This window comes from Leptosomus discolor, chromosome 13 (assembly GCF_034619465.1).
Source record: "Leptosomus discolor isolate bLepDis1 chromosome 13, bLepDis1.hap2, whole genome shotgun sequence".
Lineage (NCBI taxonomy): Eukaryota > Metazoa > Chordata > Aves > Leptosomiformes > Leptosomidae > Leptosomus > Leptosomus discolor.
The window spans coordinates 515001-536899 of NC_141403.1; the positions used below are offsets into that span (position 1 = coordinate 515001).

The 21899-nt window shown below is 39.5% G+C and overlaps 1 protein-coding gene across 1 annotated transcript in view; it reads right to left on the reverse strand.

The window, feature by feature from the left end:
• Nucleotides 1–21899, reverse strand: part of ZNF521 (zinc finger protein 521) — a gene marked incomplete at its 5' end in the record, with an annotated part of 246223 nt that overhangs the window by 112225 nt on the left and 112099 nt on the right. Inside the window, one exon of the mRNA XM_086472764.1 lies at nucleotides 21213–21297. Coding sequence (XP_086328890.1) covers nucleotides 21213–21297 — 85 coding nt within the window. The remainder of the gene's footprint in view (nucleotides 1–21212; nucleotides 21298–21899) is intronic.

The following is a 21899-nucleotide window of genomic DNA, read 5'->3' on the forward strand; positions in this document are numbered from 1 at the left end:
AATCAGACTTTATTCATTATGGTGAGCTACTAAGAATTACTTCAGAATCTACAGTTAGTGTTAAACAATATTTGTTTAAAAAAGGTTTGAGGGAAATCTTGTTAAAAATTCTGAATGGTATTGGAATTTTGAGCGTACGAGCTTGCCATTCTAAACCATTTGATTAAATTTAACCATAGGAAACTCTTCCAAGACCTAATGAAGCAGCAATTACATCTGAAGAGGGAGCCAAGCCAAGAATTCTGCCATTCCAATAGCTCTCCTTTGAACATCATGCTACAATATCTAATCTGCTCAGTTTTGAGTTTACACACACAATAAATCTCTGAGCTTTTGGATCTGTATAAAATAAACCATATAGACATGGTACTTATTCTTTTACTTTTTTTTTAATATAAGGAGCCTATTGTGTTTTAAAAAAATTGAGATTGTTTTAAGATGTTAAATATTCCAAAAAAAGCCCCATTCATGAAATAGAATCCAGATTAATTTTAAAATTATGCAAGTACTTTCTGGGTCTGGCTGAAAAGCAGATGCTGCCTCTGTGCTCACTCCTCATCTCTCACAGTACTTTAATATGAATTTTGAAAAATAGATACAAAACTGACCAAAAAAAAGTGAAATAAGGATAGAGTGAATGTTAACATTTTTAAAAACAAATGCTGGACCTAATCCTGATTTCAGTTGCTTTGTCATAAGCGTTTGCTCACACTTCATCATAATCACCCGCTTGGTAGCTCACTGTGTTGGTGTAAGCAGGATAAGGATCAATCCCATTACTTTCCCTTTTGATTAAAAGGCAGAACTGTTAAAACTGGATAATGGTTTCATTTGCCATGCCCTCAGCAAATGCAGATTGTTTGGTCTTTTCAGTAACATTATTATGCTGCACAAGGATGACCCTTTTTGTGATTTAAGATGTAGCTAGAGCAATCCAAGTACAGCCAAATCGATGGAGGCAATCTTCCTCTATTTCCAGTTTCCCAAAATTTCTTTATTACATATAATAGAACATTTTAGCATAACTCAGAAGTCTTGAGATACAGAAGACGGGGAAATAATGTTGAAAAGCAATTCTTCACATTTGGCTTTCACCCTATCAAGTGCAAACGGTGAACTTAAACATGAAAATACAATTTGCTCCTTCAAAAGTCTACATCCTTATCTCTTGCAAGGAACACACATTCATTTCCAGCGCCTCAAGGTAAAGACTAAGGCATCTATCACAACAACAGTGAGTATCTGAAGGATTTGGAAACAATCTTTTCATAACATTTCTTTGGAAAGGAAGCAGGGTTACTCAAAATTCATAGAGATTATTAAGTTTACATCCACACAGCAGATATGGTACCATATTATTTCCCATCAACAGTGTTCCCTCCTGCCGGGAATCTCTCCTTGGTTCAAGACAGCCATTCATTACGAGGCATTAGCACTCTACTGCACAAACCAAAGTTATGCCCTGTCAGTGAACTGAGCAAGCCCATAATACCGGCACTCAGCTCACGAGGACTGTGTTTACCCATCTTTTGAGCCCTTCATTTTGGTGATTTAATGGGCCAGCAGTTTCTTACCTCAGCAGATTTTTTCTATATTATCAAGTGAGGAATTTCTGGACAAATGTGTGGGTGTTTAAAAGACTCACAAGGCTCCCCAAAGCTCTGCCATATCAGTGGAGTACGCACTGACAGCAGGGACTCTTTATGACAAGAAAAGCTGATCAGCTGCAAGGTTTGATGAATCTGACTCTTCACCTGGTCTAAACTAAGCCTGTGATTTTTGTGTTTTTCTTCTTAAATTTCTTTGAGGCCTGCAGAAAGTTATGAAATAGATTTTTCTAGTTCTCCCAGGAGCAAGGCCAGGTTCACATCTTGACCTCAGAAACAAAGCAGACCGTGAAAGCCAGTCTTCTCTGCCTAACATAAGGCAAACTACAACATGCAACATAAGGCAATATTAAGAGTGAGAAATGACAAGCAATGCATCAGTATTGGGGAGGATAAATTATAAAACCTGGCCATATTAAAAATTCCAGCAACAACAGCACTGAAGAACAAAATCTTGGCTCTGCCACAGTCTTCATTACCAAGGGTGGAAGCAAAGTGTACCTGGTTGGAAGGAAGATCTCAATCACAAGTCAATAAAAATTAAATTCTTTATCGTAGGGCATTATTTATTTTTAGATATTTCAGTCTTCTTATTCTGTAACCATTCTAGTATATATTTGGGCACTGTAATGTAGAGCCACAATAAGACATACTAATGGAAATACGAAATAACCCTTCCAGCACTGAATCTCCTCTCAGCAACATTAATGTAAATCAGCTCAGTCAACTGGGGGATGTCGGTGCGAAACTCAAGTGAGGGAAGAATTGAGCTCTGATGCTTTGAACAAGCTGCCCAAGTATATTTTAGAAATATGAAGGCTTTTAAACTGTGAGTTCAGGAGCTTGGAAGACAACAGAGGTGTAAAAATTATAAACCCTATTTTTCATGATGAAATAGCATTAAGGAACTGAAATACGGTCCCATAATACATAGATACTGAAGTGGAAGTTGCTACCAAAAGCACCAACAGTTTAACACAAGTAAGAAACCAGACTCTTATCAAAGACCACAGGGTTGGAACGGCTGGTTCCCATTAGCATGACTGACAGTGGCGTTTGTGCAAATCCCATATATGCTGATGGAATACGGACCCTGAAATCTCCATGACCTTGATGTACAATATTTATGTCTACACCTTTAGCCTCTTGCACATAATGAGATGCGATCTTTTAGCTTTATGCACTTCACCAGGCATTCAATTAGAAAAAGCAAATTTTTAGGGGGGGAAGAATGCTAAGCTATTTAGACAGAAGGTAGTGAATCAAAAATTGCAAAACTTCAGCTTTCAAAAATAGCCTAAGTGACCTCTTACAATACTCTGACCACTCCATCACAAGCAGGAGGCAACCCCTGTGAAGAGCGAATTCTGGCAAAGTTCTCTCTTCACAGATGATGCACAGCTTAAGCTATAATGAGTTTTTGGGTTACAAATGCTGAACGCATTAATATTCCTTGATGATAATTATCACAGTATAAGCACCTTTCCCAATGTGAGTAGCATAAAGCAACTGAAGCAGCATTTTTACTACATTTGAAACAAGCTGGAAAATGGGATTTTCTACTCTTGTAACCTGAGGTCAACGTACATCAAGCTATGCATATTAAATACACCTATCCTATATAACTATACAGACCATTCCATATATCCACACACGTGCATGCAATTACCGCCTTAATTCTTCTAATACTTATACAAATATACCATACACATGAACATGATTTCCCAAGCAAAATAAATCAAACATTTTAAATAGGGTCCAAATAATCTGTAAACAGGCTACACTGCTATTTCTTTGAAAGTGAGTTATTTTTCTACATTTTTTTAAAAAGATGGTATTAGCTGCTGATGCAAATTGAAAATTAAAAAAAATACATATTTGTCCAAACTGAAAATAAAATCTGCAGAAAAACTGCCTTCCACCTTCAGGGGTTAAACTAAACACTACGTGGCTTTTACCCACCACAGATAGCCTTTCTTTTTTTCACAAACACCTGAAAATAGAGTTCTTTGGTGGGCCGCAATTCATGCGCCCAGCTCCCAGGCCAAGCACTGAGCAGCAGGACTGGAGCTGTCCCGGGAACCAGCGGAGCGGGCACCCCAAGCCAGGCTGCCGAGCACCCCCGAGCTGTTCCTCACCCGCGGCTGCAGGACCGCGGTGCCGCCCCCGCGCGGGGCAGGAACGGGGCGCCCGGCGGCAGCAGCAGCAGCAGCCCCGCTGATTTAGGAGCCAGACAGGCTCACCTCGCCTTTGTGGTCTCTCATAAACAGGAACAGGGGGGAAGAGGGAGCACACCAGGCACAGCCCCCAAAATCCGCGAGCCACCCCAAGAACCAGGAGAATACTCACTGCATCACGTTGAACGCGAATTCCTACCAAAGACCACACAAGATACACCTCCTTAAACGGTATAAATGGGCTTGGCTGTATTTTAAGTGCAAGACATTTAATTATTATACAAGTACTTACTGAGGATTAATTAGCATACAACAAGGATCTGAAACATGCAGACGTTTGTCAAAGACAGGGTTTCTAATGATTTATTATTGTTTGATTAACAACATCATGCAGCAACTATGTTATTAAATCTCTGTTTTGCATACTACAGAACCTAAAAGCCAGTGATGCTCTATCTCCGTCTCAGAAGCAGGTAACAACTTGATCTTTTTCTCTCACCCCCAACTCAGAAAATGTTCATTGTTACAAACAATGTACTGGGACAGAGCCTTTAGAATATCGCACTGTGAGTCGCAGGGATTTTACTAAATGCTATAATACTGTTTTAACATTCTGTGTAAATAAACTCAGTGCAGCTTTCTTCTCATAAAATGGGAGCCAGTTTGAACTCTTAATCCGAAAAATGGGAATCAATTCTGGTGTTCTGTGGGTGTGAAATCTGCTGAATGTATTTATGCCATGTTGTCCTGCACTTCTTTTAGAAAATATGCCATGTACAACCATTTCAAAAACGAAAGCATAATTTTTACTTATGTGCTGCAAAATGTCTCAAAATCCCATTTGAATATATGGCAAGGTTTTGAGGGAACCTTTGCTAAATATTTAACAGCACTATTGGCTTATGAAATACTATAATGTGAAAGCCATGAAAGGATGATATAAAGCGTACGCCATTTTTTTCACTTAACATTGGTGCTCACTTTGAACACTGTACAAGCCCATTTATCAGAAGAACTGATGCATTCTAAGAAGTATTCCTTCTTATCAGATAAATGTAGCGATGGCATCTTGCTATTATAAAAATGATTAAATCCCTCCTTGGTTAATTGTGTAAGATCTGTTCCTCTGCAGTCTGAATCCCTTCTCCATCCTCCCCACTAAAACGTCTGAAAAGATCACGTCTGAAAATTAAAAGTGATGTAGTGAAATCGGGCTGGCACAAGGTATATTGCACATACAAAAGGCAAACCGAGGGGAAAAAGAGTCAGGTACAGAACACGCAGCTTCAGTTTATCATACACAGAAACCGCCTGGCTGACCATTTTACAGGTAGAAAACTGAATAAGTTTCTGTGCACACTACAATGCGTTTGACAACTAGATAATACAGTGACAGTCACGTTAAAAATACAGACGTAAGACTGAAAATATTCTATAAAAATAAACACTACCATTAAAACAAAGTAACCTGGTTCACAACAACAGATGTGTTTCAGTAGGAATCACTGAAAACAAATTTAAATCCACAATGAAATATATTAATACAAACTAACAAAAAAATCTCTTGGCATGGAATTGCCTGCAGAGTGTGCATGTATTCTGTAAACACTGTAACAATGATTATCTGTCCTTCCAGCTCTCAGTGGAGACTCCTGCTTTTGAAAATGTCTTGTGGTGACTTACTAAATTCAGGCTATTTCAATTAGTATTACTGCACATTAAAAATTAATTGTATTAAAGAGTGGATTAAGGTTTAAATTTCAGTTCTACAGTGTGTGTGCTAGAAATGACAGCTAAAAATCAATGCTCTCTGGCCCATAATCGGAAGTTTGTACGACTGAATAGTGTGGAACTGGCGTCAGGTTTAAAAGAATTGATAGTTCAATTCAAGGTGTGTCAGCTCTAATTCCTGATTTAAATGGGAATGCTACACGGCCACAGTATTAAGCTAAAGAAGAAACTAAAAAAAAAAAAAAGCTGCCTTGCAATGAAAAAAAAGTGTCATCTTCATAAAGATGGAAAAAATCCAAATTACAGCTCAAAATTCACGTTTGGTATCACTGAGGGAAAAAAGATGTTTTAATGGGATGATGACTTCATTACGGAAGATATATATTTTTTTTCCTCATTTAGAACACGTTCTTAAAATACCACCCGGAATTGCAATTTAGGCCCCAATGTTACAAACACTTGAGAACACATATAGCCTTATTCCTGTATAAAAGGAAGCTTGTGGCAGCTATTCATGTGAATAAAATCCTGTGCACACTTACACATTTTCAGGATCAGCTCTTTTCATTACAGTCCCTAACGCACAGTGGGGCCACCCAAGCCCATTTAAAACTTTTACTGCGTGCGACAGACGCAGCTGCAGGTACCCAAATGAGGCTGCGGACCCTGGGACGCTCCAGCTTGGGGACACTCCTCTTTGTGCAAACAGTCCCGGCCAGGAAAGCACCAAAGAACGTGGCCACTAGGGCCGCCAGCCAACCCACTTGGGAGCCCTGACACTCGGCGAGTCACGCAGCGGAGCTGTAGTTTCTGCTTCCACCCTCCAGCAGAGCCCCAGTGAGGATGCTGGGTCCCTAGACCGCAGTGGGAGGGGCGACAGGAACGTGGCTGCCAGACGTATCGCCAAGGTAAAAGTGATCAGGCATCAGTCTGCAGCGAGGAGGGTACATGGGGGCGGGCAACGGCTCTTTGTACCTCCACTAAGGATGTCAGCGGTGGTCTCCTGAGATGCCCTGGTGTGGTAGGACACAGGACAATTTCTTGGCGACTCCACATGTCTGAAATCAATTATTATCTTCCACTTTATCGCCTGACAAATCAGTTAAAACGTGCCTTCATGGATGAAGGCTGCTTCTTGTACAGCTAAGGCAGAAACCTTCACTCTTACCTTGCTGAAACTTGTATTTAGACTTTGTCACTGTAAGTCGGAAAGAGTTTTGAAAAGAAGATGTCTTTATTAAAATATTTGTGTCTTTACAACTACAATTTTAATTACTTCCGTGAAACTGAATTTTGCGGAAGGTTCCTTGAGATCATGGCACTGGATGATAAACTGACACCACTGCTATAATTCTTCCTTTGAATGTGAACACAGTGCCAAAAGGAAAGGAAACGGCTCAAGCAAAATCATTTTTGCACTCTTCTGTGCTGTAAAATGTATGGGGAATAGCAAAAAGGGAAAAAGAATGTTCCACTTGTTATAAATCTAGTATTGTTCCTGTCTGAAAATGGTTAGCAAGAAATGCCTGTCACTTCTATCAGCAACGAACTAATTTTTTTAAGAGTAAATGATGAAGAACACTGCAAGCCTAGTGCACAGACCAAACTGGCATCACTAAAGTATTGCAAGCCACCCAGGATACCAGAGCCTGGAATTGAACAGCCATTGGTGTGTACCTAAGAGACAAGTTGATGTCCAAAATGTTTTTAAAGATCCCCTGTGCTGCGTCGATGTCCAATAGCAAGTTTGGCATCAAGAGAGTAAAGAAGATGGGTTGTAATAACAACAATAAAAAAATAATCTGGTGCAAATGGACCCCAAGGTGTAGTAGTCATCCCCATGCAACAATCACCCTTCACTGCAATTTAGTGATGTTGCTTCATTACAATACAGCATACAAAGGGGGCAATATTAAGGCATACTATTTAAAGCTGCAAGATCTGTGGTGCCAGCTATAGCTGGTACTGAATCAGGACTACGGATTAAAAAGAAGGTAATTTCAGCAGAGAACACTGAAAAATGAAAACTCTCCTGAAGGCGCACAAGTGTGCCATTTTTACAAGGCTTAGCCGAATGCCACAATAAGCGATTGAAGCTAAAGACCGCCAATACATTTTATAGCGTGAACCCACAAATTTGTTACAAAAGCACAGCAATAATTGGTTGCAAATTAACGATAGTCAAGGAATACAAAGAAATACAACTGGTTTAGGCAATGGAGAAGGGAAATGTTTTCATATGGTAGCAGAATACATAGAAATTGAGAAAGATTTGTGCAGGGTACAGGACCCGCAGAGTAGATGCACCTTGAAGCAACTTTCAGAATTGCAGTGACAAATTCTGAAGCGGAATGAGCCAATGTTATTGACTCATGGAAGCCATCACAATTTCTGTTAACTCTCTTTCTGTTAACTGGTTCTGACTGGGGAAGAAATGAAGGGCAATTTTTGTTGTTGGAGAAGGTGATGTCAAGAATAGAAATCAGCTGGACTGTATCTGTGAGAAGTGATGACACAGTAAAAGAGGAGGAAAAATTTTTTTTAAATTGGCTCCTGAAGTGGATAGGAAACATGAACCAAACTTGGGAGCTCTACGGCAAGCAGCACAAGTCCCTATTAGCCAAGAGATAATAAACTCCACAAATAATTTAATAGATTGCTGTTTACAGCATTACAGTACTTTTCCTCCTTAATGTACATTCACTAACTTGTCTTGAAAAATCTCCGTGGGTAACTACTGTCTCCATTTTACATTTCAACGACTTGTTCCAGGCTAGTGAAGAAGTCACTGGGAATGCTGGGACCACCACAAACTTGCATCCATTCTGACTCCTGTTTCGGCATTCTGAAACAAAAATTGTCTTTGTAGCCTGCCAGGCAAAGGCTTGAAAACAAGACTTTGAAATAAGGAGTTCCCCCTCCAAACAAGAAAGGAGAACACGATAAAGCATAAGGAGAGAGAGAGACTGTGTAATGCCCTGAGAAAGTTATAGCGGCGTAGGAGAATTCAGAGTCAAAGAGCCTTCCAAACCTGCTTTTTAAGGAGACGAATGGGAAGGATATATTTAAGAAAAAAGGGTAGCTAAAGTGTGTTGAGAGTGCTTCTCTTGTCAGAGAAGAGAACTCCTTCTACTGAAGCTTTAGGTTGAAGGAAGCAAAGAAAATCACCAGCCCACAAAAAGGCTGGCCTGGAGGACCCATTGCAAGGGTCGACAGAGATGCACATGCAGCGCAAAAGCGGCAGCTGATGTAAAATACGATAACCTAGGTGACACATCATAGAAATGAAAGTCCTATTTTCTGTCACCTCATTTATTCCCATACACCACCGTGAAGGATTTTTCCTGGCGGTACAATTCCGGTCTGTACTGCTAGGCACACTCCATCACCGGTGCAGATACAGCAGCAGGCAAAAGTAGAGAACTTCTCCATTATTAAGAAGTACCCCTAAGATTAAGTTTTCTAGGCTAGCGCTCTGCCCAAGCCTATTTATTTCATTTTTCACTTACTTAATTTTATTTTCATTTTGTTTTCCTTACAGCCTTCTTTTTTGAAGCTCAGTTATATTTTAATCAAAAAAGGTTAAAAATACCATCCCTGTAAAGTCTGACTTGAAGAATAACAGCACACAAGGAGCAATGCGGGTTAAAAGTTCAAATTTGGCAGGAAAATGTCACTCAGCTGAAGAGAAGAGTATTTAACTGTTCTGGTGAAAATTGGGTTTGATTTGATCATGTTATGACAGTTTGCAAATCACACTTTGCACTAAGTGATATTTGGGTTAGGCTTTTTAACCAAACTTCGAAGCAAAAGGAAGGCTGCATTGCCTCTGAATGTCTAATTGAAGGAGGCAGTAAACATCAACATCTCCCAAGTTGTTCAATGAATTACACAGTGCTCTGCAGGAGTCTCATCCGAGGGACTTGGGGGGGGATTTTTTGCAGTTATCTAATGTCTTGGCACTCGCATAGGTGTGCAATGAAAAGCAATGAAGCCAGAAGCACAGTGGGTTCATTGTGAAGGTTGCCTGAGAGAGGGTTAGGAGAAAGGGTGCCCAGCCAAACAGCTAGATTTTAAGAATATACCGCTGAGGTCCTGAACTACAACACTCTATTAGAGTGCTGTGTGAGAAAAATTCAAATTGTATGGCTAGGCACTGGAAAAAGAAAACCAAACCAGGATGTTACAGGCATATCCTTGACTCTCGCCACTGTACATGTGTTTTATGATTGCTTTTGATTATACAAATATACTATTTGTTTTATCATTCAGTCTAATCCAAACATGAGACTTCTACCTTTCAGTATAAACACAGTGAATGAGGCAGTGTTTTGAAATAAGCTTTGTCCGACGCACTATGAATAGCATATTCTGTGAAGTCTCTTGGATAAGTACCACATATATTGGATTATATTCATGTAATAAAAATGTTATGTGGCTTTGCACCTTTGAGCGGGTCTCCTTCACTCTGCCCGCTGCTTCGTTTCCTCTGGGGCTTCTTCTAATGCCCTGAATTGCACAACGTATTCAAACAGCAGCTTAGTTAAGAAAAATAAATCTGCCAAAAGGAATGTTTCTTCTTCTTTTCTCGCTATACATTGACTTTACCTCTATAATTAACGCTAGTTTAAGGCCACATGACAGAATTACTCAGTTCTGCCCCACTGATATGTTGGTCCCATGGTTTTACTTGCATGTCTCACTAAAAGAGTATATAATAATTTTTCACAGGCAAGAATTCTGAGATCAGACTTGAAGGGCTTAACATTTCTGTGCATGGAAAATTTTAATTTGACAATATTTACATTTCACATTTATCAATTAGATTTTTTTCTTATTTCACAGACATTTATATCTGGTTTGCTGGTTGCTAAAGCAGCTGTCTTACAAGCTGAGGGACATGATACATAGGCTGTTCAGCTAACACACACATGCATACACCTGTGTACATAAGAAGAGGGTGCATTCATTCATAAAACAGCTTGTATTTTAAGTAGGTATCACCATTTCACTTTACTATCGATTTTCAACTGGCTCCACTTGAAGAAAGCAATTCTACATGTGGAAAAGGGTATGCAGGAACATCTGACCATACGTGGTCTACGAGGCATGCAAAAAATTAGGGTTTTTACCTAAGTATATTTGTAAGCTCCCATAAAGGCTGAATTGAAAGTGCTGCTTACTGAAAGCATGGTGGCAGCTCAACCGCTATGCTGAGGAGACAGAAGGAGTTACTCTCCTCAGTAAGGATCATTGAGTGTGTCACTGGTTAATTCCTGTTCTATGCTCCTCATTAGCATTACTCTCAAGTTTCTGGTTATCATATCCGAAATATTAAGACATAATAAGTATGAAGGTGCAGATAATTGGATATTAACCAGAACATACTTGACTGGGCAGGAGGTAAGGCCTTGCTTAAACTAATCCTGAAATGTATTAATCACCAATTAATGAATGGGTTTCAAATTCATTTTCTATTATAGAACACCTCTGAGTATCTAAGCTTTTTCTAATAAAATGAGTTGGAATAACAGGATAGGAATAAGAAACACTCCAATTTGAGGCTGGTTTGAATTAATTCCCTATAGCTTGTTGTTAAGTTCATTGAAAACAATAATCCTGGTATAAGTAACTTCATATATATATATAATATATATATATTATAGCACTTATAGGCTCTATTGGCAGGTGCAAATGGTCATACAGCGGCTAAATTCAGAACAGAGCTAGTTCACTGGGGAACTGCTATAGCACTATCTATATTTCTTAAAGAGCAAATATAGTTCTTTAAGACAAGCAGCATAAGACCTCCATGAACTCCAGATGGATGTTGCCAATTGATTTTCAGTGTGAAGACAGGTATACATGTACGTCAACTTCCGTTAAAAAAAAAAAAAAATCAAGCACCCCTTCTCTCCAGCCTGGCCTGAAATGTGGTCCACACCGGTCTGCTCTGATGACCTAGGCTCTTGGAGGGTGGAAGAAGAATGGTGGGAGGACAAATAGCAGATTATGAATTCTGGTTAAGAAGCCTGGCAGGGTGGGGGAAAGGGTGAGGGAGGGTGTTATTAAGCTCAGGAGCCCCATCTTTGGACAACTTTGCTGATTTTGCATTAAGCATGTACCCTTAACCAGCATTACTAACTAGCTTGACATGGTTGTACTTTTCTCAACTAAGAGGCTAACCAGCTGCACACAGTTAATCTCTAAATAATGGAAGTTTTTGTTAACTGGGCATATTTAAAATCCAAAAAGAAATGCAAAAAGACAGAAACATAGTCTCAAGTTTTCCTTTTTTTTTTTTTCTTTTTTCTTTTTTTCCAAGATAATATTCTTACATGTCCAGGATAATTTTTAAATGCGTACTTTAGAATTTTTATTATTCAAAATGGGTGCCCACTACTGCACCAGAAAAACACCACCAGAGATCCTTATTGTTACTAATGAAGAAAATTATAGCAGACATGGTTGAAGTACTATTATTCCCCTTTCTCTCTTCTTGCTGTCCTCAGTGTTATTTACATTGATGTGAATTGCAAGTAAACCAATATTATCCATCTCTCCGTTTTTTCCTTAATTTGTTGACTTTAATTTTAGTAAGTCTTAAATAAGCGCTTACTGAAGATGAAGTAAGATATGCAAGCAAGTAGTCCTTTTATCAACAATTTTGCCACAGAAATACACAAACATTTCAATGGCTCTTCATTAGCAAACAAATCAACAAGTGATATTTTAATGCATGACTTTATTCCATCTCTGTGGGGACCGTAGTTGAGAGTGTGATGTACAGTACAGAGAAAGGAATCATCAGCCACAATGTCCCAGGGCTCTATCCATTGAGGACTTCTCAGCCTCTGCTTAAAGAGTGCATTTAATTGACTGATAGACAGTAGCTTCTTTGTTCACAGAAGACAGCGAAGTAATGGCAGCTTGAAAATCGTACCATCTACAGGATCTCCTGAGACTAGTAACAGGGGGATATGTGTCAGGAATAAATAAATAATCTAATTATTAAGCCACTTCCTGTCAAGTTAACTCCAATTTGTTGGCTTTTGAAGGCAACAAAACGAGGCATTTTTCCTCATTATGCTTCCCTTTTTATACCACTGGTAATCACAGGCGGATTAAAGGGTGCCTGATTGGTTTTTTTGTCAAGGAACTGAGAAGCAGCCAACAGTACAGAAAAACAGAGTTGGGGTTAGAAGAAATTTCATGCTTGTCTCCTTTCCAGCTCCCTAACAGCCCACACTGCTGCCCCATACAGTGCTGCCAGCTGTACAGCAAATGTGTACCCCTCCAACGGCGGCCTACCAGGCCACAGGCTCCATCCTGAGAGCTGTGAGATACCTTGCAATCTTGGCAGGTAGCTACTGCTGTCATAGGCATAATTCTAAAGGTGACCTACGAAACCCCGTCAGCTCACCAAATGCAACAATATGAGCAGCTGAAGTTCGACACCCACTCTCCATATTGGCTTCTTTTGTTTCTCTTCCTGCGTTAACATCGCAGGGAGAGACCTCGGGACGTACTCCGTCAAAGAATCGGAGGCTCCTCTGCTCAGAACAGGGGCGATTTAGAAAAGCAAGGGTGAGGCTATATCCTCTGTGCTGACAGCTAAACGCGGCCGAAGGAATGTGCTAAGGCTACTGATAAAGCCTGCAATACAAATGGTCAGCAACAAAGAACAAAAGGGAAGGCTGACACCATGCCATTAATTCAGCCGTGGTGCCTAAGTATTAACATGCATGGTATATCACTGCAGTGGCTCGGAGGAGAATCTTACAGCAGGTAGAGGGAAAGGAACAACTTCTGTGCTGCCTGGCGTTACCTTTCGATAGCGTCCCCTCCACCAAGTGCTATTCATACCATGGGCATTTCTGCAGGAAAACTCTAAAGCTTCTGTGTGCTCTGCTTAATTTCTTTACAAAATGAACTTCAGCTGGAATGGTGAACATTTTTCAAATGCTTCCTTTAGTAGTATTATCATTACTATTATTACTACTACTACTATTATTAATAATAAGACATTTTCATTCTACTTCATTATCATTTTTTGAGTCCAGTGTGCCCCCCCGCCCCCAAAAAGAATGTATAGACATTTGCACGCTGTTCCCTGACTCAACCGTTTGAGATTTTAAAAGCCCAATGGTCTTTCCTAAAAGCTGTCTCAAAAAGCGAGCGCCCGCTCCTGCTGGAAGGAAGCGCCGGCTCCAAGCAGAGCAGCTCGGTGGGCGCAAGCACGCTCCCGGGGCGGGGGGTGGCGGGCGCCTGTAGCCCGAGCAGGTGACATACACGACCCAAAGCCCCGTGAACGGTGCTGCTCTAGCATGTTTACAGCTGCCTTTGCCGTTTCCGAATACATCTTGAATTTTTTGTTAAATTGCGCAGATAATTAAAGCCTCTTCATATTTACAGTCTGCTTCATTGGTACCATGAATTCTGTTTTCAGTTACTGTCTGCAAATTCCCTCTCTGCACAATTTCATACTAAGCAATAACACTTCATTTTACATAAGTTTTATCTGATGTCCCCATACAGAGCTGCCAGCTGTACAGCAAATGTGCAGCTCTCAAACCGAGGCCTACTAGGCCACAGGCTCCATCCTGAGATCTGTAAGGCACCTTGCTGTCATTGGCAAGCGTTCCCTGCTATCGCTGCTACCATCGCTCCACACTACACACAACTTAAAATCATCTGATTATTAGAATTTGTGGTCCACACTCCATTTTATCCTTTATTTAATCTATCCCCAGATCACACATTTGTTTAAATGTTTTGGCTGGTTTACAAATCATGCAGCCATCTGCACAGTAGGTGTGACACCATTTTTTAGACAAAAGTTACATTACAAAACAACAAAGATAAAGTCATTTGAAATGCTTTGGTGTTTGCTATTCTGCCTGGCTTGCTTGGACCAACTCTAAGAAATAAATAGAATTATCTGTGTAAATCGATGAACATCTATGAAAAACAACACCCAGCAGAACACAGAGCTTGCTCCATTACCTACGTTAATATCATGACAGCTGAGGAGAGATGACCTGGCCCACTTCTCATCTCTCCTGTACAGATGGCTATTAAAGAGAAAGTATCCCTTTTGTATGGTCCATGCAGAAACCCTTTATGGGCTTTTCAAATAAGCCAGCATTGCCCACAGGAGAGTAGCTTCCTGTTAGTATTAAACAGCCCAGATTTCGTCTATTCTGTAACCCAGCTCCTCACAAAATAAACCTACGTTTTCTCAGATTTAACTCCAAATGCTGCTTTTCCTGGGTATTTCAATTACATCTCCTCATTTTGCAGACAAGGTGACGAAGTTTCCTCTAACTTTTAGACAAGTTCTTGCCAGCTCTGTCTGTAAATATATTCCCATGCATCCAAATAATTTTCTGATGTTAAGAGGGTATGATCTGTCTCTCCACTATAAATCAACAATTTCCATTTCTTACTACTCAGGGATCAATGAAAGATGACTGACAAAAGGAAGTCTCCACTTCCTTCCTCCTCTAATCTAGTAGATGCGTATCTTTGGAATCTTTGTCTTCAAACCTTGGATAAGGGGGACTTCACAACGTCAGTTTTATTGTAGAGTGATTAAACTGATGTTCTGAAGAAGCAAAACCTGAGATCAACATGGTGCAACAAGTATTAGTTGCCCAGCACAGCTTTCTGCGTAAGTGGAAGGAAAATCATGGGTTCTAATGACCTTAGGCATTAGACAAGTAACAGAATGTGTAGATGCCACATGCTATTACAACCAGACACATTTTCTGGGGCTCCAGAAAGCTGACTGAGGTATTTCCTTTGTCTTGATATCAGTGATGTTGTCCACATGTACCGGAATGTACACTGCACAAATGTGAGGCAAATAAGATGATTTATTTTTATAGGTTTATTATGCATGCAGTTAATACATGCAGAATGCAAACATGGATATCCACACAACACACAAGCATATATACATATTATATACTTCTATCACTGTCACTGAAAAAATAAAAAATCATGAGTTGCACTAAAATGTGTCTTTACGTCTTCTAATGGTTACATAGTACTTGTTATTCTAACACACAGCCGTAAAATTTCTTTGCAGAGAAATTAAAATGTTAGATCCCACTTTCTATATACTCTTCTTTTTAAACTACAATTGTTCCAGCATAGAATTGTTTACTTGGGGTTTAATCAAGTATTTGCAGATGTAAACTAAAATTCTTCTCGTCAACTGCAAGGTTGCTTCTTCCTGCTTTCCCGTTTGCTTCCTAACTTCGGTGCTTGGCATCTTTCTCTCCTTCCATTCATTTTCTCCTCCTGCTCACACCTGCTACCTTGCTCAATGCTACATATCATCCCCCCCTCAAAAACAAGCTCCCTCCCCTCACCACAACAGATTTCACAAAATGTGTTTTATACATGATACTGAAAAGGTTAAAGAGAGAAAAGTCCGTTTACTTATCACAGACAACCTATATAGAAATTGTCAAAAGTAGGGCTGCAAAAAGGTACTGAATCCTGACCGTGATACCCTTCCCCTTTGCTCCGTGGCTCTTTAGAGGGCAGTGCCTCTTGCTACAACACTGGGTCTTGCTTTCTTTATCGACAAAAGTAGCAGCAAACTACAAAGATTGTGCTGTTTCCCCCTTTTATCATTCTCTTTGTCAGCCTGATCAGTCCTCAATGGTAAATGTGCTGCTCTGTTGTGCACAGCCAGCGGCTCGCAATTTGCTCACTATGTTTCATGAGACAGTTGTTTGTGGCTGTTTGGAACACATTTACCTCTTTGGGGATTTATGCGCTAGCTGCAATGCCAACCTCCATAGTGATAGAGATTTCTTTCTAACTAAAATAGATAATTAGAAGCTGGTAATTATTGGTCAAGAATTATCAGAGTGAAAAAAATTAAGCTTTTCATAAATAGTTCTTGGCAATGTCATCTCTTTACATTATCTCATGCCTAACAGCACTTTACTCAGAGCACTTACAAATTTACACTACTGCTGTTGAGCCTCATAATTTTATATGGAGTAATTCCTTTTCTGAGTTACACACATCTGAACTCCCTCAGTTCTGAGCCACTTTGTGTGTGCATGTGTGCAAAATCCTAGGACTGTTATGGCAACTGTTTAGTCTATTTACACTGAACTGCATCAGACACTACAGATGTAAAGGAATTAGTGGAAGAAAAAACAATGTCTAGCTTGTTTGCTTAAAATAACAGGGAAAATAATAGGAGGAGTGCACCAAACAGAACACAAACAATGGCAGACTCTCTTCCTACCCTCTCAGGTCAAATGCCAACTGTAAATTATGTGATGAAAACAAAGGGATTCCAGAAAGCCTCTCTCTTTTCCACAGACACTATGCACCCAGAAACAGAATTTTCTCAAAGCAAGCTGCTAAAAATGCTACATAATCCCCCCAGAGGGAAAGGAAAAAGAAAGAAGGTGGATGAAGAACTACCGTTTATGCCAGCACTTCCTCAACCCACATGAAACACGCCTGGATTTACGTTTCCTCCTTTCCCACTCAAAAGCTCAGAAATTCTTTTACCAACAAATTTCAATACATGCACCAGCAAACAAGTTTTCATTTGGCAATCATCCTCACGATTATCCAAACAAAAGTACATGTTTACATCTAGGTCCAAAATAATGCCTAACTAGAGGGCGTATTTAAAAAAGGCCACGGTTTGCCTTGCTTTCTGTCCGCTGGCATTCCCCAGCCTAAGCTTGAACCAGTGCGTAGTTTAAGCAAACACGGGTGTTGCTTGACGAAGCACAGTGTCTAGAAACGTGCAGACAGATCTGGCAGTCAGAACTCTTGAGCTTTCACTCACTTAATGTAAGCAAGGAATTCCATTTCTTCGCCTCTTTGTCCTCATCTATTCAATGGAAAAAGCTTATCGCCCTGTCCCACCACAAAGATGCTGGGAAGACTTCACTAAAGGCTGCAGAACGGTTTTAAAATGGGAAGTTCTAGAAGTAATGAAGATGTAGATACTGAGGAAAGCCATCCCTATGACATCTTTTTAATATATAACTTCTATAATAATGAATCTAAATTGTATTGTTGTTCAAGATACTTAAGGTTACACCTCACTGGTTCATCTGCAGATTTTATTTTCCATTAGGTGGCATAATCCCTCTTGTTGAATTGATTGAAACATACGATGAAATCTGTAAAAACACTATATACCTTCCCAACAAAGAAGAGGAAGAGGCTTTTCAAATGGCCTCTAATCCCTCTTCCCCTGCTAAATGTCTAGTTGAGATTATATTTGATTAGACAAAACCACACACATAGACACAACCTAAAAATACCTACCCTCAGTGGAGCTATTTTAGCCAACAAAGTAATTCCGGTTGCCTTATTTAAAAGTCTAAGTTTCACACTGGGGTTTTATAAACATATCTTTGCCTCGGTGACCTTCCATAATGCAACTTGTCTCTGTGGATGTTACCAACATGGACTCAGTTTACATCCCAGGATCGTGTTCAACGGGCACAGTAATTAGATCGGACACCATCAACTTTTCTCAGCTCCCAAACTTCTAAAAAGATGGTGAGTAGCAACTGTTTCCCTCAGCGCGCTGAGCCTGTATCTCTGCCAGTGGTTCCCACTCGTTTCTGAGTGGAGTCTGGCAGATGACTTTCCACCTTCTTGTTTGTCCCATGTCCCAGCTGCCTCCACTTTTCTCTTTTCCCTGAATTATGATTACGGAGATCTTCAAGTAAGAAGACACTACATCCATCAATATACACAGATAATGCTAACATTTTGCTATGAGAGGAAATAACAGTTCCTGACACTGTGTGATGATGTCTGTAAAGGCATTTATTGCCCCTACATTTGGTCTAGGGATTATCACACTGTTTGACTTTTAACGCCTGCCTTTCCAGATTACCCTCCCTCTTCCTCGCATTTAAAGTCCGTCTTTTTTTCTCTCTCACTTCCCGAAGCTTTCTCACTTTCGCTCCCCCAGAGGAGCGAAGGCACTACATCTTGTTTTGCCAATCTCCTACTAGGAAAGCAGGGCAAGAAGACATATTATATCAGATACATGCAAAAAAGGGAGGGACCAACGAGTTTAAGAAACCAAGGGTTTTTTTGTTTGGTCAATGTGCTGTGTCAACAAGTCAATATTCACTTAAGTGTTTCACCGAATGTATTTTTCAATCTGCCTATTGATATGCACGCAGATATCTATGGGTTTATATATGGGCTACGTATTACATGTGTTTGCATGCGTGTTTTCTGTATTATATATGAATACTATAAGCCTACCTACAGACCACATAAACTAAGGCCAGCTTTAAATAGCTGGATGTCACTCCTTGAACCTTTCTCTCTAGACAGAATACGGTCTTGGAAAAAGGCCTGTGAACAATGACATAGATTAAGGGGGAGGGGAGAAAGTGAAATTAGAAAGATAGCTCAGGAAAAATCCAATTAGCGGTGAGAAGGCTAACAGAATTGGAGATCAGAAATTATTTTTTCCTATGCTTCAATTCCGAGGTCACATTCAAAACTCTCCGGAACGCTGATAGTCCTTTCACTCCACCCCAACACAAAATCCCCTTGCATTTGCTTAATCGAGGCCACATCATTAGGAGCTGCACTGTTAAGTCTGGCAGTGCAGATAAGAATCTTCCACTGAACACAGATTACCACAAGCATGACCGGCAAATCTCCCTGCATGTTCTGCAAGCTCCTTCGTTATTTCACTGGGAAGATTTTGTATTAAGCACGTTTAAATCTGTGTCACTATGGTTATGTCATGAAGCAATATCATGCATGATTAGATACAATACAGATAAAACAATTAAATATTTTTTAAAAGATCCTGTTTCTTATTCAACCTCATCCAGCTTTTAGAAATAAAACACAGGCAGTTAATAGCTCAGTTTAAGAAAATCTCAGTCTTTTCAGATCTGCAGGCTGAAGCTAGCTAACTGGATTTGTCCTGCTTTAGTGACTCTCTCCTCCTTTTTCTTCTCCCATTCTGACCCTTTACTAAAACTCATCCAGGAAACAGATTAAAAAAAAAAAGAAAATCTGAGTATTTTGTGAAAGAAGTGGGCTCCTATTCTGAAAGTGAGGCACTTGGGAAGTGGGTGGCAAGCAAACACACCACTCTGCCATTCTGGTATCATCCCCTACCCAGGGTCCACATTCCCTGTCACATTTCAGTGTCACTACACGCTACAATTAAGAACGTGTCAAACACTGGATTCAAAAAAAAGACCAGAAATGGTGAGTTCTGTTGTTGGTAATAACCTACTTTTAAATTCCACGTTACTGACCCAGATTGAATCCTGTGAAGCAGTTCAAATTATCTACTCCCCAAAGACACAAAATATCAAAACTAAGGCTTAATCCAACAGGCAAATCGCTTTGCTCCTTTACAAAACCAGCTTGTCATTTGCGTTTATTCATTTTTATGAAAAGCATGTAAAGTGTTCATGCTCTAAATGTATTAAAACTTATTAGTGAGGTGCCCAGAAAAATGGGCTATCAAGTTTTGTCAGGTAACTTTCTTTTACAGTGCAGCCACGTTACTAGTGCTCATGGAATAAATCTGCATGTTACCTTGAAGAAAAAAACCAAGCATCAAACTAAGTATTTTTAGGTTATAAAATGAAAATAACCAGCAAATTTTCTTCTGGATATGTTATTACTGGCTTCTATACCATATTGTTTGGTCTCTGCTTTTCTATCATTATAGCGAGAAAAACAGCGTAAGGGAAGCAGGAGTATAAAATTAATGGTATCCATCTCTGTCTTGAAAAGTGAAATTTGGAAAAGAGGCTAAAAACAAAATGAGACAACCCTGGCAATGTTATCTTATTAGCAGGCAAATGATGTGCTTGATAAATTTAATTGGCTGATAGAACTCTTAGTGCTATTACTGAGTGGTTACCAAATTGAAAACATTATGGGTAATCCTAGGGGAATAAGCAAATAATAGGAAAATATGAATATCAAAGAAAAAGCAGCTTTTGTTTTATTCCAATTTACAACTGTAACAGCCTTGTAAACATCAAGCCAGGCTTGGATTCAGGAATCCTAAAAGACTTTTTTAAATGCTTGTACCTTAAAGAGCAGATTTCATTACTGAATATTACAAAACCTATTTTTTTTTTTCAAATAAACGATAGTATTTAATTGTATACAGATACACTCAAGATTATTTTTCAGACTGCTCAAACACAACAAACAATACTATTTTATGGCCATTTGAATTATTTATGTTTCCTAATGACAAAAACTCGCCAGTTTTGATTTTGGTACCAAGGTGCTTGAGAAGTACACAGTAGTGTCATTACCATAATAACTTCTGAAATTAAAACCTGTCTAAAACTCTACGGAAAGCTAACATCCAGTTCATTAACCATTCCTGTTAGTTTGTTTTCAATAATGCAAAAATGATTAGAAGTTTAATTTGCTAATCACCTGTGTTTTGACTGGCAGTGGATATATAATTCTCTGCAGAAGTCTAAACTAGCCCTTGCAGAAAATAAAATATGCTAATGCTTTATCAAGTCTAATAATATGAATAAAAAAATCAATCATGCCTAGGTTAATCATTGATGGATGCACAATTAATTTCTCCTTAACTCTCTTTAATTTTCGAGGCAATGATGATCATGAGTAAGAGAAATGACTATCTGTCTTTGAGAAGTTTTAGCGCTTCACTTACCAATCATGTGGTTTGCAACATGAACTTGGATATCCCATTCATTGTAGAAAACCATCTGACATTTGATGCACTGGTAGGTCTTCTTCTAAAGAAACAAGGGTAGATAAAATTTACTCAAACATACAATTGGAACCATTTCATTATAACTCAAAATACTGAGTTCAAAGTGGCCATTTAAAGCTCTCCAGCAGTGTTTTCATTAAGGCTTAATTATTAATATTAAAAAATAACACTCGGCAGTTCTGTAGTACCTTTTATCTGTGTTTCCTGAAACTCTGTAGAGATTGGGTTTTTTTCAGCTTCCTAACTCCATGGACCAGCCAGTATTGGTAAAACACCAGCTGTATATTCATGGAAGGCAAAACCCAATGAGGGTATGTGGGATGTGATCCAAACAAGACTGAAATCAATGTGAATCCTTCATTTTATACCAATGTATTAAGCCCACTACAGAACTGGGGAGAAGCCAGAAACAGAACACAGAAATCAGAAATCTGCTTCTCCCTCATTGTCAACTGGGCTGCAGAATCATCTCCGCACCATACATTTTAAGTGGTCCATTAGGTCGCCATCATTCAACGAGGGAAAAATCCCTGCTAGTCTGGACAGACAGTCACTGTATCTGGGCAGTTGCTTCACAAGCCTGTACTAAAACTGGGAAGGCTGGCAGGAAACTAGCCAGAGAGC